The sequence below is a fragment of the Macaca mulatta genome, chromosome 7, assembly GCF_049350105.2.
Source record: "Macaca mulatta isolate MMU2019108-1 chromosome 7, T2T-MMU8v2.0, whole genome shotgun sequence".
NCBI classification, from domain to species: domain Eukaryota; kingdom Metazoa; phylum Chordata; class Mammalia; order Primates; family Cercopithecidae; genus Macaca; species Macaca mulatta.
This window is the reverse complement of record NC_133412.1, coordinates 21,772,741-21,791,707: the sequence shown is the minus strand read 5'-3', so window position 1 is coordinate 21,791,707 and position 18,967 is coordinate 21,772,741. Positions and strand designations below refer to the sequence as shown.

Below are 18,967 nucleotides of genomic sequence, written 5' to 3'. Positions count from 1 at the left end.
GATAGTTTTAAATTGTTGGTGAAATAAAATAGAAACACGTTCAAAAATAAAAACCAGTAGAAAATAAGAGGATAATAACATTTCTTAATCACAAAAGGGTATTTCAATCAAGAAAAACTAGGCTGTATATTTTAATTCTGTACAAAAGTCAAAGGAAACATCAAGATGAGTCACTTTTGCTTCATTAGTCCAATGTTCATTTATGGGTTTCAATTTCTCAACTATTTTATTTTTAAGTTTATATTTTTATGTCATTAATTTATTATATTGCCACTATTATAAGCAACATGAAACTATTAGATCTAGTTACAATAAACCTAGAGAGAATGAAAAAGAAAGTTTAAGGACGGCAACCTCTTTTTTCTAGCCATCTATTGGTAATATTCGCTATCATTTCATTTATTCATTTGGTAGTTAACACATTCAACTTATCTTGCATTATTCAATTTAATACCTAGAGTTGTGACTATTTCAAGTATCCGGAAGGTAAATGACACGTGATGACTTATAATCTGTTGAGATATGAGTTATTATCATGAGAGATGGGAGGCTGGGGTATACAAACTGTAACAAAAATGTTACTGCAGGCTTTTTACACAAAACAATTGTAGGAAAACTATTGACTGGCTTTTGAATTGATTTCATTATCAGGAACATATTAGGGCAAAAAGACCACATTTCTATCTCAAGGTATATATAGGCCCTGCATATAGTAGGCACAGGGAGCAGTCTATTGACTGATTGACTGGACTTGTGGAAGGTAAAGAGAAATCAAGGAAATGAAAGAAGTATGGTAACTATAATTTATACCTAACAGCATCTGAACAACCTTACCATCTCCCCATTTCCAAGGCAAACCTATACTATCTAGATTTGTGTAGGTACAGTCTATGATGTTCACAATGATGAAATCAACTAAAAACCACCTTTCTCAGAATGTATCTCCTGTTGTGATGCAATGTATGTCGTGGTTGCTCAAACCCTGTACATTCCAAAGAAAGCTTTGTTTTCAGGAGTGGCCCTTGGCTGGATTCTGAGAGATAACCTCTGAGCCCATGAAATATTCTGCTTTACAAATGTTTTTGTATGCGTGAGGCCTGGGCCATTATGTACCAGACTGATGAGGTCAATTGATCCTACAAAGTGATTTATGGTGAATACAGTTGTTCCTCCCTCAGTATCCAGTGAGGACTGGTTCCAGGACCCCAACAAATACCAAAATCCATGGATGTTAAAGTCCCTTGTATAAAATAGCACAGTAGGTCGGGCACGGTGGCTCATGCCTGTAATCCCAGCACTTTGGGAGGCTGAGGTGGGTGGATCACTTGAGGTCAGGAGTTTAAGACCAGCCTGGCCAACATAGTGAAACCCCATCTCTAACTAAAAATACAAAAATTATCCGGGTGTTGTGGCATGCACCTGTAATCTCAGCTACTCAGGAGGCTGAAGGAGAAGAATCATTCGAACCTGTGAGGTGGAGGTTGCAGTGAGCCAAGATTGTGCCACTGCACTCCAGCCTGGGCAACAAACGCTTGAATGTGGTAGGCAGGGGTTGCAGTGAGCTGAGATCACGCCACTGCATTCCAGCCTAGGCGATACAGCGAGACTTTGTCTCCAAAAAAAAAAAAAAAAAAATCATAATACATCTTCATATCTGATAGTGGAAGTCTTTACAGTTTATTACTCTTATAAATTGTCTTGGCTATTCTTATTCCTTTGCAGTTTTCATACACATTTTAGAGTCAGCTTATCAGATTCCACCCAAAACCCCCAAATCCTGCCAGGATTATACTTGGGATGGCAATGAAGTTCTAGATTAATCTGTGAGGAATTGACATAATTAAAACAATGAGCATTCCAATCCATGGACATGGATTTATTTATGTATTAATTAATTTCTGTCAACAATATTTTATAGCTTATAGAGGTTCTTGTAAATCTTTTGTAAGAACTTTTCAAGGTATCTGATGTTTTTATGCTATTGAAAAGTTTCTTTTTAAAAGTTTCACTATGTTTATTGCTGCTATATATAGAAATATAATTTGTATATAAATCTTGCATGTAATGACTTTGCTAAATACATTTGTTTATACATTGTTTTGAGTTTTCTACATATAAAATCATATTGTCTACAAATAATATTAGCTTATCAGTTATATTTCTTCCTTTCCAATCTCTATACTCTTTATTTCCTTTTCTGTGCTTTACTGCATTGATTAGAATCTACAGTGAAAAGCTGAATAGAAGTGATGATTGTGGGTATCCTTTTCTAGATCTCAAGGGGAAGGTTTTTGAGAATTAATCATTAAATTTGATATTTGTCATAGGATGCTTAAAATACTCTATCGAATTAAGGAAATTACTTTCTAATCTTCCTTTGCTTAAAATTGGTTGTTTTATCATAAATGCATGGATTTCCTCAAATGCTCTCTTTACATCTTTTGAGATGATTTTCCTCATATATTTTGTTAAATTAATTTGGTAAATTATATAGATTGCTTTTCAAGTATTAAACAACCTTGAATTTTCAGATTAAATCCAACATGGTCATCATGTGTATAATTTTTATCTATCTCTGGATTTGACTTGCTAATATTTTGTTCAGAATTTTTTTTTTGAGACCAAGTCTCGCTCTGTCACTAGGCTGGAGTAGCACAATCTTGGTTCACTGCAACCTCTGCCTCCCGGGTTCAAGCGATTCTCCATCCTCAGCCTCCTGAGTAGCTGGGACAACATGCGTGCACCATGGTGCCCAGCTAATTTTTGTATTTTTAGTAGAGACACGGTTTCATCATGTTGACCAGGCTGGTCTCGAACTCCTGACCTCAGGTGATCCGCCTGACTTGGCCTCCCAAAGCGCTGGGATTTACAGGTGTGAGCCACTGCACCTGGCCTTGTTTAGGATTTTTATATCTATATTAATAAGAGAAACTGCCATAATTTTTCTTTCTCATAATATTCTTAGTTTTGCTATCCAACTTACGCTGGTCTCATAAAATGGGTTGGGGAGTGTTTTTTCCTTTTCAGTTCTCTGAAAGTTTATGTTACATTGGTTGTATTCTTTCATGTTTGAAAGAATTCACCAGCTGGGTGCAGTGGCTGACACTGTAATCCCAGCACTTTGGGAGGCCAAGGCAGGAGGATCACCTGAGGTTGGGAGTTCAAGACCAGCCTGACCAACATGGAGAAATCCCATCTCTACTAAAAATACAAAATTAGTAGGGCATGGTGTTGCATGCCTGTAATCCCAGCTACTCAGGAGGCTGCGGCAGGAGAATGTCTTGAGCCCCGGAGGAAGAGGTTGCGGTGAGCCGAGATGGCGCCACTGCACTCCAGCCTGGGCAACAAGAGCAAAACTCCATCTCAAAAATGAAATAAATAAATAAATAAATTAAGAATTCACCAATGAAACCATTTAGGCACCAAAATATTAATTTACAGATTCATTATGTTAATAGACATGGAATTATTCAGATTTTCCCTATCTTTTTGTGTCAGTTTTGTACAGAAGTGCTTTTCTAGGACATTGGCCATTTCATCTAACTTTGCAAATGTTTTGGCATTAAATTAATAATACCTCTTATTATGTGTCCTTTAATATTATTTGTAGGATCTATATTGATGTTCTTTTTTTCATTTTTGTTATTGAGAATTTGTGTCATCTCTGTCTTAATGTGTGCTGACGGTCTTTCCAATTTCTGTTTTTTTTTTTTGTTTTTTTTTTTTTTGAGATGGAGTCTCACTTTGTCGCCCAGGCTGCAGTACAGTGGCATGATCTCGGCTCACTGCAAGCTCCGCCTCCCGGGTTCACGCCATTCTCCTGCCTCAGCCTCCCGAGTAGCTGGGACTACAGGTGCCTGCCACCACACTCGGCTAATTTTTTGTATTTTTAGTAGAGACGGGGTTTCACTGTGTTAGCCAGGATGGTCTCGATCTCCTGACCTCATGATCCGCCTGCCTCAGCCTCCCAAAGTGCTGGGATTACAGGTGTAAGCCACCACACCCGGCCGGTCTTTCCAATTTCACTTGCCTTTTCAAAGAACCACTTTTTGGTTTGCTTGATTTCATACAGTGACCCTGCATTAGTAATCAAGCTAAACTCTCATTAACTTTTACCAGTCTCTTTTGAGGTAAAGGGGGAACTTTTGATATCTGTTCAACTTATTTAATGATTATTGGTTTATTCAAGTTTTCAAATCTTCATGAGCCAATTTAGGTAACTAATAATTGCCACAGTTTGAATGTGTCCTCTCCAAAATTCATGTTGCAGCTTAATCCCTAATGTGGTGGTATTAAGAGATGGGGCCTTCGGGAGGTGATTAGGCCATTAGGGGGATGAGGCTCTCATAAACGGGATGAGGGACCTTAGAACAGGGGGCCAAGCGCAGTGGCTCACTCCTGTAATCCAAGCACTTTAGGAGGCTGAGGCAGGCAGATCACCTGAGGTTGGGAGTTCGAGACCAGCCCGACCAACATGGAGAAACCCCGTCTCTATTAAAAATATAACATTAGCCAGACATGGTGGTTCATGCCTATAATCCCAGCTACTTGGGAGGCTGAGGCAGAATTGCTTGAATCCGGGAGGTGGACGTTGAAGTGGGCAGAGATTGCGCCACTGTACTCCAGCCTGGAATCTATGTTTTCTGGTATCATTTAAGATTTTTTCGTTTATTTTTTCATACTCTCAAGTTTTCGTTACAATGTCTAAAAGCAAGAATTTTCTTCATTTATCCTAATACTTAGCAGATACATTCAACCTGAAGACTCAAGTCTTTCTTCAAAATTCCTTTCAAGTACTGATTACCCACCATTTCCTCCAATCTCTTCTTAAAACGTCTATTAAACATACATACATCTTCTATTTCTCATAACATCTCTGTCATATATACATATGACAAATAACACATTGGTATCTATATCTGTCTGTCTCTTTGCCACAGTGTGCTACATTCTTGCTGAGTATCTCAATATAACCTTCCAAGTAACTTCTCTTTTGGTCAGCTATGTCCATGGTCTACTATCTCATACACTGGGTGGCTATGTCAATGGCGAACTCATTAAGCCATCTGGACTAGAGATTGGAAAATACTTTTAAAAATTCTATAAGTAGGCCAGGCGCGGTGGCTCACCCTTGTAATCCCAGCACTTTGGGAGGCCAAGATGGGCAGATCGTGAGGTCAGGAGATCGAGACCATCCTGGCTAACACGGTGAAACCCCATCTCTACTAAAAATACAAAAAATTAGCTGGGCATGGTGGCAGGCACCTGTGGTCCCAGCTACTCGGGAGGCTGAGGCAGGAGAATGGTGAACCTGGAAGGCGGAGCTTGCAGTGAGCATAGATTGCGCCACTGCACTCCAGCCTGGGCGACAGAGTGAGACTCTGCCTCAAAAAAAAAAAAATAATAATAATAATTCTATATGTAAAGGAAGATCAGGTATTCTGTGATACACTAGCCTCTCCAATGTGCTTGGGAGAATGATTAATAACCACTGTTAAATAAATGAAACCCTGCTGCTATAAAGAAAAATCAATACGAGAAGTAGTTTGATCAACAATCACTCCCTACTGTTTGGAGTAACCACCCTTGTGACTTTCCATATGGGAGCTGACATTTGAAGTAAATTCTTATCTCTGTTCAAAGCTTCTAAATACAAATGGTATGTCCCTCCTAACTGGCAAACAGGTGGGCCTCGCCTGGATTTTCAGTTTCAACTATTTTGGAAGATGTCTATTTCTTTGAAGTATCCCTACACTGTATTTTGTGTCACCACATAGCCTACATTCTAAAGTTTAAATTAAACTAACCCAAATACATCTTCCAAATATGGTGAAACATACCCCAAAATGTTCTAGCCACTTTTGCATGATGTGGTAATACAAAATTAAATTTATAGGGCCGGGCGCGGTGGCTCAAGCCTGTAATCCCAGCACTTTGGGAGGCCGAGACGGGCGGATCACGAGGTCAGGAAATCGAGACCATCCTGGCTAACACGGTGAAACCCCGTCTCTACTAAAAAGTACAAAAAACTAGCCGGGCGAGGTGGCGGGCGCCTGTAGTCCCAGCTACTCGGGAGGCTGAGGCAGGAGAATGGCGTGAACCCGGGAGGCGGAGCTTGCAGTGAGCCGAGATCCAGCCACTGCACTCCAGCCTGGGCGACAGAGCAAGACTCCATCTCGGCCGGGCGCGGTGGCTCAAGCCTGTAATCCCAGCACTTTGGGAGGCCGAGACGGGCGGATCACAAGGTCAGGAGATCGAGACCAGCCTGGCTAATACGGTGAAACCCCGTCTCTACTAAAAAATACAAAAAACTAGCCGGGTGAGGTGGCGGGCGCCTGTAGTCCCAGCTACTCGGGAGGCAGGAGAATGGCGTAGACCCAGGAGGCGGAGCTTGCAGTGAGCTGAGATGCGGCCACTGCACTCCAGCCTGGGCGACAGAGCGAGACTCCGTCTCAAAAAAAAAAAAAAAAAAAAAAAAAAAGACTCCATCTCAAAAAACAAAACAAAACAAAACAAAAAAACAAAATTAAATTTATAAAAATATGCAGCTCTTTATAAATATGTCAATATAAGTATGATATATTAAGCTATAAAACAAAAATAACGAGTTAAAGCTGCCAAAAAATTTGTAGTGAGGTCAGGAATGGTGGCTCATGCCTGTAATCCCAGCACTTTGGGACATCGAGATGGGAGGACTGCTTGAGCTCAGGAGTTTGAGACCAGTCTGAGCAACATGGTGAAAGTCTGTCTCTGCAAAAATACAAAAATTAGCCAGGCATGGTGGCACACACCTGTAGTCCCAGCTATTCAGGAGGCTGAGGTGGGAGGATCCCTTGAGCCCAAGGAGGTCAAGGTTGTAGTAAGCTATGAACGTGCTAATGGAGTACAACCTGGGTGCGAGAGTGAGACCCTGTCTCAAAAAACAAAACAAAACAATTGTGGTGATAACTATATAAAGTCTAAGAACTTCCCCTCCTTTTCTAAAAGTGTTTTCAATAAAAATTTCAACTTTTTGTCTAACAGCATGTTATTCTGTACCTACAGAGTATCAAGTGCTTTATTTACTTATTTATTTATTTGAGACAGGGTCTCACTCTGTTGTCTAAGCTGGAGTGCAGTGGCATGATCATTGCTCACTGCAACCTCCACTTCCTGGATTCAAGCAATCCTCCCACTCAGCCTCCCAAGTAGCTGAGACTACAGGCATGCACCACCACACCTGGCTAATTCTGTATTTTCAATAGAGACAGGGTTTCACCATGTTGGCTAGGCTGCTCTCAAACTCCTGGCCTCAAGTGATCCACCTGCCTCAGCCTCCAAAAGTGCTGGGATTACAGGCATGTGCCACTGTGCCCAGCCACACTGAAATTTTTGAGAATAATGATTTACATATACAAATTTGGCAAGTGTTAAATGAAAGAAAGAAAAATTGTAAGTCAAAAAAGAAGAAAATTATAAAGCAAAACTGTACTTAAAAATGAATTTCCACTGGGCTCAGTGATGCATGCCTATAAATCCCAGCTACTCAGGAGGCTAAGGTAGGAGGATGATTTGAGCCCAGCAGTTTGAATCCAGCCTGGCAGCATAGCAAGACCCTGTCTCTCTCTCTCTCTCTCTCTCTTTTTTTTTTCTCTTTTGAGACAAGGTCTTGCTCTGTTGCCCAGGCTGGAGTGCAGTGGCACAATCATGGCTCACTGCAGCCTCTAACTCCTGGGTTTAAGCAATCCTGCGAACTCAGCCAACCAAGGAGGTGGGGCTACAGGAGCACGCCTCCATGCCCAGCTTATTTTTGTATCTTTTGTAGAGATGGGGTTTCACCATGTTGCCCAGGCTGGTCTTGCACTCCTGGGCTCAAGCGATCCATCTGCCTCAGCTTCCCAGTGTTAGGATTATAGGCATAGGCCACGGTGCCAGGCCACCTGTCTCTTAAATAACTAAAATAAAATAAATTTTTTTTATGACTAAATAGTTTTTACTCTATGGAAAGCAAAGCTGAATAAACACAAGAATACTAATGATTGGTTTTTTTTTTCTTTTTTTTCTTTATTTCGAGACAGGGTCTTGCTCTGTTGCCCAGGCTGGAGTGCAGTGGCGTGACCTTGACTTACTGCAACCTCTGCCTCCCAGGCTCAAGTGATTATTGTGCCTCAGTCTCCAGAGTAGCTGGAATTACAGGCATGCACCAACAAGCTCAGCTAATTTTTTTATTTTTAGTGGAGATGGGGTTTTACCATATCGGCCAGGTGGGAGAATCACTTGAACCCAGGATGCAGAGGTTGTAGTGAGTTGAGACTGCGCCACTGCACTCCAGCCTGGGCAACAGAGCAACACTCCATCTCAAAAAAAAAAAAAAAGAAAAAAGAAAAAAAAGAATAGTATATTTATGTCCAGATAGAAGAAACGATTTTTATAAAAGAAATGATTTTCTATAAAATAAATTAAAATCATCATAAGAGTCTAGATAGATATGCATGAATATATACAACTAAAGACCTTTTGTGTTGGCCGGGCGTGGTGGTTCACGCCTGTAATCCCAGCACTTTGGGAGGACGAGGCGGGCGGATCACGAGGTCAGGAGATCGAGACCATCCTGGCTAACACGGTGAAACCCCGTCTCTACTAAAAATGCAAAAAATTAGACTGGCGTGGCGGCGGGCGCCTGTAGTCCCAGCTACTCGGAAGGCTGAGGCAGGAGAATGGCGTGAACCTGGGAGGCGGGGCTTGTAGTGAGCCGAGATCACGCCACTGCACTCCAGCCTGGGCGACTGAGCAAGACTCCGTCTCAAAAAAAAAAAAAAAAAAAAAAAAAAAAAAAGACCTTTTGTGTCAAGTTGTATAAAGTTGCATGATACAAGATCAACACACACAAAAATCAGTCATATTTCTTTTTTTTTCCCTTGAGAGAGCGTCTCACTCTGTCACCCAGGCTGGAGTGCAGTATTGTGATCTTGACTCACTGCAACCTCCACCTCCCGGTGCAAGCGATTTTCATGTCTCAGCCTCCCGAGTATCTGGGATTACAGGCATTTGTCCCTGCACCCGGCTAATTTTTGTATTTTAGCAGAGACAGGGTTTCACCATGTTGGCTAGGCTGGTCTCGAACTCCTGACCTCAGATGATCCGCTCGCCTCGGCCTCCCAAAATGCTGGGATTACTGGCATGAGCTACTGGGCCAGGCCAAAAATCAGTCATGCACTAGCAAGAAGTCTAAAAGGAAAATTAAGAAAACAGTTCGATTTACAATGACATCAAAATAATAAGATGCTTAGGAATAAATTTAACCAAGGCAGCACAAAACTTGTGCACTAAAAGCTACAAAACATTGCTGAAAGGAATTAAAGATGACCTAAATAAATGGAAAGACATCCCATATTTATAGATTGAAAGACTTGATATTGTTAACATGGCAGTGCTCTCCAAAGTGATTTACAGAATCGACACAATTCCTTTAATTTTTTTTTTTTTTTCAGACAAGGTCTTGCTCTACTGCCCAGGCTGGAATGCAATGATGGCACAATCTCAGAATCTCAGCTCCCTGCAGCCTCTGCCTCCTGGGCTCAAGCAGTCCTCCCACCTTAGCTTCCCAACTAACAGGGACTACAGGTGCATGCCACCACATGTGGCTAGTTTTTGTATTTTTCGTAGAGACGGGGTTTTGCCACATTGCCCAGGCTGTATCAAACTCCTGGGCTCCAGTGATCTGCCTGCCTTGGCCTCCCAAAGTGCTGGGATTACAGGCATAAGCCACTGCACTCGGCCAGTTTTTTAATTTTATTTTTTCAGAGACAGGGCTCACTTTGTCACCCAAGCTGGAATGCAGTGGAACAACCATAGCTCACCATAACCTTGAATTCCTGGGCTCAAGCAATCCTCCCACCTCAGCATCCACAGTAGCAGAGGCTACAGGCTTGTGCCACCATGCTGGGCTAATTTTTAAATTTTTTGTAAAGATAGGGTCTTGCTACATTGCCCAGGCTGGTCTTGAACTCCTGACCTCATGTAATCCTCCTGCCTTGGCCTCACAAAATGCTGGAATTATAGGTGTGAGCTACTGTGCCCAGCCAAAATTCCTTTTAAAATATTACTGCCTTTTTAGTACAAATGGAAAAGCAGATCCTACAATAAAATTACAAGGGACCATGAATAGCTAAAATAATCTTAAAGACGAACAAAGTTGAAGGACTCATAATTCACAATTTCATAACTTACCACAAAGTTATAGCAATGAGAACAGTATGATACTGGCATAAGGAGAGACATATAGATAAATGCAACAGAATTTATAATTCAGAAATAAACCCATATATCTGTGGTCAATAGATTTTTGACAAGGATACCAAGACTGTTCAATGGGAAATGAAGAGTCTTTTCAATAAATGTTGCTGGGACAACTGGTATCCACATACAAAAGGATTGAGTTAGACCTTACCTCAAACCATATACAAAAACTAACTTTAAATGGATGAAAGACCTAAATATAACAGCTAAACCTATGAAAGTCTTAGAAGAAAACACAAGGGGAAATCTTCATGACCGTGATTTTGGCACTGGTTTCTTAGATATGATACTCAAAGTATGAACAAAAACAAAAAACAGATAAATTGGACCTCATCAAAATTAAAAATTTTGTGCATGAAAGGACACTATCAAGAATGAAAAGACAACCCATAGACTATGCAAAAACATTTGCAAATCATACACCTGATTAGGGTCTACTAACCAGAATACATTTTCAAAACCTCTTAAAATTCAACAACCAAGACAAATAACCCAATATAAAAATGGGCAAAGGGCTGGGCCCCGGTGGCTCATACCTATAATCCCAGTGCTTTTGGGAGGCCAAGATGGGAGAGTTGTTTGAGGCCAGGAGTTGGAGACCAACCAGGGCAAGACAGCAAGACCCCATCTCCACAAAAGCTAAAAAATAAATACATACATTAGCCAGGCCTGGTAGGATACACCTGTAGCCATAGCTACTAGTGAGGCTGAGGCAGGAAGATTGCTTGAGCCTAGGAATATGAGGATGCAGTGAGCTATGACTGTGCCACTGCACTCTGGCCTGGGTGACAAAGCTAGATTCTGTCTCTAACAGTAAATTTTTTAAAAAGGCAAAGAACTTGAAAGGACAATTCTCCAAAGAGGATATACAAATGGCCAAAAAGTAGACAGAAAAGGTGCTCAATGTCATTAGTGAAATGCAAATAAAAACCACAAGGAAATATCACTTCATATGTAATACATGGTAGAAGGAATGAATGAAAGGAGGGAGGGGGGAAGGAAGGAAGGAAGGAAAGAAGGAAGGAAGGAAGGAAGGAAGGAAGGAAGGAAGGAAGGAAGGAAGGGAGGGAGGGAGGGAGGGAGGGAGGGAAGGAAGGAAGGGGATGTGGAGAAACTGTAACTCTTATACGTTGCTGGTAGGAATGTAAAATGGTACAGCTATTGTGGAAATGGCTTGGCACTTCTTCAAAAAGCTAAACACAGAACTATCATATGATTCAGCAGTTTCACATCTAGGTACATACTCAAAAGAATTAAAAACAGGTATTCAAAAAAACTTGTACATAAATGTTCATAGAAGCACTATTCGATAGCCAAAATGTAGAAACAACCCATATGTACATCAACAGATGAATAAACAAAATGTATCCATACAACTGAATATTATCCAGCCATAAAAAGAAATAAAATACTGATACATGCTACATGCTACGCCATGGTCGAACTTTGAAAAAATTATGCTAAATAAAAGAAGCCAGACACAAAAGGCCACATACTGTATGATTCTTTTTTTTTTTTTTTTGAGACGGAGTCTCACTCTGTCCCCGAGGCAGGAGTGCAGTGGCGCGATCTCAGCTCACTGCAAGCTCCGCCTCCTGGGTTCAGGCCATTCTCCTGCCTCAGCCTCCCAAGTAGCTGGGACTACAGGCGCCCGCCACCACGCCCAGCTAATTTTTTGTATTTTTAGTAGAAACGGGGTTTCACCGCATTAGCCAGGATGGTCTCGAGCTCCTGACCTCATGATCTGCCCGCCTCGGCCTCCCAAAGTGCTGGCATTACAGGTGTGAGCTACCACGCCCGACATTTTTTTTTTTTTTTTTTTAAGATGCAGTCTCTCTCTGCTACGAGGCTGGAGTATAGCGGCATGATCTCATCGGCTCACTGCAACCTCCAGCTCCCTGGTTCAAGTGATTCTCCTGCCTCAGCCTCTCAAGTAGCTCGGATTACAGGCATGCACCACCATGCCCAGCTAATTTTTGTATTTTTAGTAGAGAAGGGATTTCACCATGTTGGCCAGGATGGTCTTGATCTCCTGACCTTGTGATCTACCCACCTTGGCCTTCCAAAGTGCTGAGATTACAGGCATGAGCCACTGCGCCTGGTTGCGCCCGGTCATATGATTCCTTTTATATGAAATATCCAGAATAGGTGACTCCATAGACAGAGAGAAAAAAGCAAATTAGTGGTTGTCAGGTGCTATGGGTAGGAGAGTACAGAGTTTGTTTCAGGGTGATGAAAATATTCTGGAATTAGAGTGGTGATAAGTTTGTACAACTCTGTGAAAATTGCCACTGAATTGTACATTTTGGTGAATTTTACGTGTAACTTACCACAACAAAAAATTATTTTTAATTAAAAAAACTTCTGCATGATAAAGCATAAGAAAGTCTTATATCAGGAAAGACAATGTAAGAGGAAAATTGTGATAAATCTGAATTATCTATAAAGATTTGATATGGGGCTGGGCATGGTGGCTCACACTTGTAATCCCAGCATTTTGGGAGGCTGAGGTGGGAGGATCACATGAGCACTGGAGTTCAATACCAGTCTGGGCAACAGAGTGAGACCTCATCTTTATTAAAAAAATTTTAAAATTAGCCAGGTGTGATGGCACACACCTGTGGTCTCAGCTACTGAGGAGGCTGAGGAGGGAGGATCATTTGAAGCCAGGAAGTCAAGGCTGAAGTGAGCCACAACTGTACTCCAAGCTTGGATGATACAGCGAGACCTTGTCTCAAATAAAAAAAAAAAAAAAGAAGAAGAAAAGAGTTGATACAAATAAATATAACCAATCTACAAAGTTCTCAGGCTAAGTGGTCAAAACTGATGCACAGATTATATACCAAGAAATAATTACAATAAAATTACTCACATAAAAATAGGCCACCAGAACAAATGCTTATTAAAACATTTTTAAGGAAACATTATATTCTAAATACCTTATAAAAACGATAAAAATCAATGTGGCCAGGCCACAGAGAAACCACTAAACTTAAATAACTCCAGTGACACTGTAAAACTGTACTAGAGAATAATCTGACACTATTTAAAAGGTGCTATAAAGCTAGTCAAGTGCTTTGACCCAGTAATTTTGTTCTGAGGACTATACTTTTAAAGGAACACCCAAAGTAGGAGGAACAGGAAATAACTGGGAAAAAAAAAGATAGTAACAATAATGACAGTTACAATGAGAAAATACAACATGATCTAAACAATAACAGAGGAGACCTAAGTAAACTATTATTATTGCCTAAGCACAACAGAATATATGTATATAATGTATGTATGTATATACATGTATACATTATGTATATATCATATGTATATATTATATATTAGATAATTATATATTATAATATCTATATTAATATATAATATATATAATATAACATATAATATATAATAAAATACATTATATGTATATAATGTATATATGTATATAATAGATACATAATATATGTGTGTGTATATATAAATAAAAATTTAAATTAGGTAAAAAGGAATATAAGAAATAATGTCAAAGTAAATCACAAAATTGTGCATGCACTGATTTCAACTCTCTATATACATTAATGATACATGGAAAATAATTTGGAGTGAGGATTTAAAACTCAATAGGCTCTTTTATTTCTTTTTTTTTTTGGATGGAGTCTCGCTCAGTCGCCAAGGCTGGAGTGCAGTGGCATGATCTCGGCTCATGGCAAACTTCGCCTCTCGGGTTCAAGCGATTCTCCTGCCTCAGCCTCCCAAGTAGCTGGGACTACAGTCGTGTACCACCATACCTAGGCTCTTTTCAAAATAACTGTAGAGAGTAATAATTTCCTAGCAATTATTTCCAATCACCTTCTTTACTCAAACATCAGTTAAAAATATATATACAGGTAAGGCAACAATTTTAAAAATGTATAGAATAAATATAAGTTTAGAAGAAAATCTTGGCCAGGTGCAGTAGCTCATGACTGTAATCCCAGCACTTTGGGAGGCTGAGGCAGGTGGATCACCTGAGGTCAGAAAATCGAGACTAGCCTGGCCAACATGGTGAAACCCCATCTCTACTAAAAATACAAAAATTAGCCAGGCATGGTGGCATGGACCTGTAATCCCACCTGCTCAGGAAGATGAGGCAGAAGAATCGCTTGAACCTGGGAGGCAGAGGTTGCAGTGAGCTGAGACTGCACCACTGCACTCCTGCCTGTCACTGCACTCCTGCCTGGGTGACAGAGCGAGACTCCATCTCAAAAAAAATTTTAAAGAAGAAAATCTTAAGTGATCAAATTAAGATATTTTATTTGTTATGCTCTTACTGTACACCCCTTCTTGTTGAGATGTGTTTTCAGGCCAATCCCACAACCCAATTTTTTGGGTTGGAAATATTTTTTCATTATATTTAAAATGTTAGCTAAATCTTTGTAATAAAAATGTTTTTCACACAATACTTTGGTCAAGATACACAGATACGCTTTAAAATATCAAGGAATTTCCTATTTAAAGAAATCAGAGAAAAAGAAAAAAGAAAGGAAAGCCAATTCAATTCATGCAAACTATACATTCATATATATGAATAAATTTAAATAACTGTTACAAGACCAACAAAAATACCTTGAATAGGCCAGGCACGTGGGTCATGCCTGTAATCCCAACACTTTGTGAGGCTACGGCAGGAGGATCACTTCAGCCCAGGAGTTCAAGACCAGCCTGGGCAACAAAGCAAGACCCTGTCTCTAAAAATAAATAAATAAAAATAAAGAAATAAAATAAAATACCTTGAATAAATTCACAAATATAACATTGTTCAATTATTAGCTTACAAGCAATCTTTGTACAAAGAACTGCCTAACCAGTGCTCTGCACAGTTGCTTCCATAGACAGAAGCCATCATAAAAACCAAAGACGTGATCTTACTCCTGGTGACTGGTAAAAATTAAAAATAAATAAATAAACCAAAGACAAAATGAAGCTTTTAGAGATTCTGTCTATTCAGAATAGAAGGTAAGAAGATGCCATGAAAAGCAGAACCAGTGAAAAGCACAGTTTAAGGAAGCTGATCTAAGGGACACTCTCCCGCCTTAAATTCCACTACCAGAATTTTTTCTTACACTTCTAACATCTAAATGAGGAAAATGCAATTGAAGGGAATGGAGGAGGAAGCAGTATTGAGCAATCCACTAAGGCAATCTCCCCAGAGTGTATGTTTCTCCCAGAATGTTCCATTTTTCAAAACTATTTATCTTCTCTCCTCCCTAATTAAAGTTTTCATTTGTTAGTCTATCAAAATATATCTTTTCTCATTTCTCCAAAAAAGTTTATATTCATAAGAACTAATCGCATTTTTAAAAAATGTCAACTCACCTGAAATTTATTATTTAACAATGGAGAACATGAGAACCTTTTTAAAGTTTTCTTTAAAATAATATCCATCCGGCCGGGCGCGGTGGCTCAAGCCTGTAATCCCAGCACTTTGGGAGGCCGAGACGGGCGGATCACAAGATCAGGAGATCGAGACCATCCTGGCTAACCCGGTGAAACCCCGTCTCTACTAAAAAATACAAAAAACTAGCCGGGCGAGGTGGCGGGTGCCTGTAGTCCCAGCTACTTGGGAGGCTGAGGCCGGAGAATGGCGTGAACCCGGGAGGCGGAGCTTGCAGTGAGCTGAGATCCGGCCACTGCACTCTAGCCTGGGCTACAGAGCGAGACTCCGTCTCAAAAAATAAAAAAATTAAAAAAAAAAAAAAAAATATCCATCCATTTAAAACCTACATTTCCTTTAAATTTTGACACTTTCATACCTTCTCTTTAAATATATATAACTTCACCATACATTTATTAGAGAGCAGAATAATGAAGACTTTAATTCATATTACATTTAAATAAATATTTTTAGCATAATATTCATCAATTGATTCTTACTTTGCTTCAATTTATGGAAATCACTGACTCTATCCTTGGTGGCCTGCTTTAGTATATCTGTTTGAATTCTGGGTTCACTGTCCAAGTTTGAGCCTGGAATTAAGTGCTGAAGAGGACTGGAAGGATTCTGTTTTGAAGTACCGGGGTTTCCATTGTGGTTTACACGTGAATCTGTAGCATAAAAACATCAAATTAAAAGAATATAATTTAATTTAATCTTTTAAAGATGAATTTCACAAGATCTGCTTTACAAAGCTAAGACAGACTATTGTTTAACATTGGGTAGTCACAAAGCTTTTTTTTTTTTAAAGGTTTATTCTCATTTCTTTAATCAAATCTTATAACCAATGTGATTTTAGCTGTGGGAAGTTTACTGACCATTCCCAGGCGAGTATCTCTACTAATGGCTACAAACTTACTCACCAAAAAGATACACAGTAGAAATCCATAGATTAATATAGCAATGATACCCATATCTTTTCCTCCCTCCAAATTCCATATTACTATCAGAAATCTCCAAAATCCAGTAAGCCTTTTAAAATTTCTACTCTCTAAGTCATCTTCATTTATACAGTGACTCACAAGTGTTGACTTTGATTCTTTCTTTTTTTTTTTTTTTGAGACGGAGTCTCGCTCTGTCGCCCAGGCTGGAGTGCAGGGGCCGGATCTCAGCTCACTGCAAGCTCCGCCTCCCGGGTTTACGCCATTCGCCTGCCTCAGCCTCCGGAGTAGCTGGGACTACAGGTGCCCGCCACCTCGCCCAGGTAGTTTTTTGTATTTTTTAGTAGAGACAGGGTTTCACCGGGTTAGCCAGGATGGTCTCGATCTCCTGACCTCGTGATCCGCCCGTCTCGGTCTCCCAACGTGCTGGGATTACAGGCTTGAGCCACCGCGCCCGGCCCTGACTATTGATTCTTTCTTAGCATTATCTACTGGATACCCCCTCTCTTTCCCTCACCTCCCTTTTTATCCTCATCAATGACTTTAATTTTGGATTCAAAACATCCTATGCCACTCTGACATTTTTCCTTTCCATCATCTCCCTTAAGCAGGTCTCTTCAGTCGTATCTACTCTCATTTTAGGGAAATATTTCTATACAATGGAATGAGTGTTCAGAAAATAAATACATTCATAAGTACGAAGTAAAGACTTTAATATAGGTGTGCACTGTAATTTATAGAAGGCCTCTATGAGATAAATTTGAACACATTTTGAAGAAACTAAACCTGTATAGCAGGCAGAGAGGAAAGGGAATGTAGCTCAGAGTGGCATAATAAATAATTCTTCTGTTCTTAAGAAAAAGACTGTAACAATCCACCAGATAAAGTGAAGTTTGAGATGACTATTTCTCTCTGAGCTTTCACTAGTCTTAAAAAATATATAACATTACCTCAAATAATAAATGCTATTTCACTATACTGCTAAGTGATATATTTTATACACTACATAACTGTACATGACTAGTAAGTTGGTTTCAAATGGAATTATAAGAATAAGACTTCATACCTAGAGGCATATTTGGGGAGAGAGGTTGTCCAGTTGGAAGATGGGAGATTGCTTGATGACTTTCATATTGAGAAACTGAAATAGGAGGCTTCCTTAAAGCTACAAGAAAAAAAAATCCATATTATTCCCATTGATACTATGATTTCTAAAAAAAAAAACCCACTGTGAATCAATTTACATTGCACTAATTTTATGATGTTTATTCTAATTTTGTAATCCATATAATTGATATGCTAATTTATTTATAGTTACTAATTGATACACTCTACCATCCTTTTTTGTTTGTTTGTTTCAGGACAGTCTCGCTCTGTCTCCCAGGCTAGAGTGCAACAGCACGATCTCAGCTCACTGCAACCTCTGCCTCCTGTGTTCCAGCGATTCTCCCTGCCTCAGCCTCTGGGGTTGCTAGGATTACAGGCACTCGCCACCACACCCAGGTAAGTTTTGTATTTCAGTAGAGATGGGGTTTCACCATGTTGGCCAGGCTGGTCTCGAACTCCAGATCTCAGGTGATCTGCCCCACTCAGCCTCCCAAAGTGCTGGCACTACAGGCGTGAGCCACCGCGCCCAGCCCCATCACAGATTTTTTTGACCAATAAATCTGACCAGAATATAAGCTCCGTAACAGTACAAACTCTGTCTTCTTCACCACTATATCCCCAACACCTAGAATAGTGCCTAGCATGTAAGAGAAGTTCAACAAAGATTTGATGAATTAATAAAATGGACTGGGCGCGGTGGCTCACGCCTGTAATCCCAGCACTTTGGGAAGCCGAGGTGGGCAGATCACAAGGTCAGGAGTTCAAGACCAGCTTGGTCAACAAGGTGAAACCCCATCTCTACTGAAATACAAAAAATTAGCCGAGCGTGGTGGTGCACATCTATAATTCCAGCTACTTAGGAGGTTGAGACAGGAGAATCGCTTGAACCTGGGAGGCAGAAGTTGCAGTGAGCTGAGATCACGCCACTGCATTGCAACCTGGGTGACAGAGTGAGACTTCATCTCGAATAAATAAATAAATAAATAAATAAATAAATAAATAAATAAAATGAATCTCTTCAGATACAGTGATCTTCAACAGTGAGACCTCTTTATATGCATAGTACAAATAAAAATTGACACAAGTGGCCGGGCGCGGTGGCTCAAGCCTGTAATCCCAGCACTTTGGGAGGCCGAGACGGGCGGATCACAAGGTCAGGAGATCGAGACCAGCCTGGCTAATATGGTGAAACCCCGTCTCTACTAAAAAATACAAAAAAATAGCCGGGCGAGGT

At 40.2% G+C, this 18,967-nt stretch overlaps 1 protein-coding gene across 8 annotated transcripts in view; it reads right to left on the bottom strand.

Moving 5' to 3' along the window:
• Nucleotides 1–18,967, bottom strand: part of GOLM2 (golgi membrane protein 2) — a 127,857-nt gene that overhangs the window by 21,776 nt on the left and 87,114 nt on the right. For 4 of the 8 annotated variants that reach the window (XM_015142120.3, XM_015142122.3, XM_015142121.3 and 1 more), the window contains exons 7-8: nucleotides 17,693–17,791; nucleotides 16,186–16,356 (exon numbers count right to left, since the gene is read on the bottom strand). In XM_015142120.3, coding sequence (XP_014997606.2) covers nucleotides 16,186–16,356; nucleotides 17,693–17,791 — 270 coding nt within the window. Of the gene's footprint in view, nucleotides 1–8,231; nucleotides 8,337–10,717; nucleotides 10,918–16,185; nucleotides 16,357–17,692; nucleotides 17,792–18,967 lie in introns of those variants that run through there. The other 4 variants (XM_077939305.1, XM_077939306.1, XM_077939307.1 and 1 more) reach the window with 2 other exon arrangements.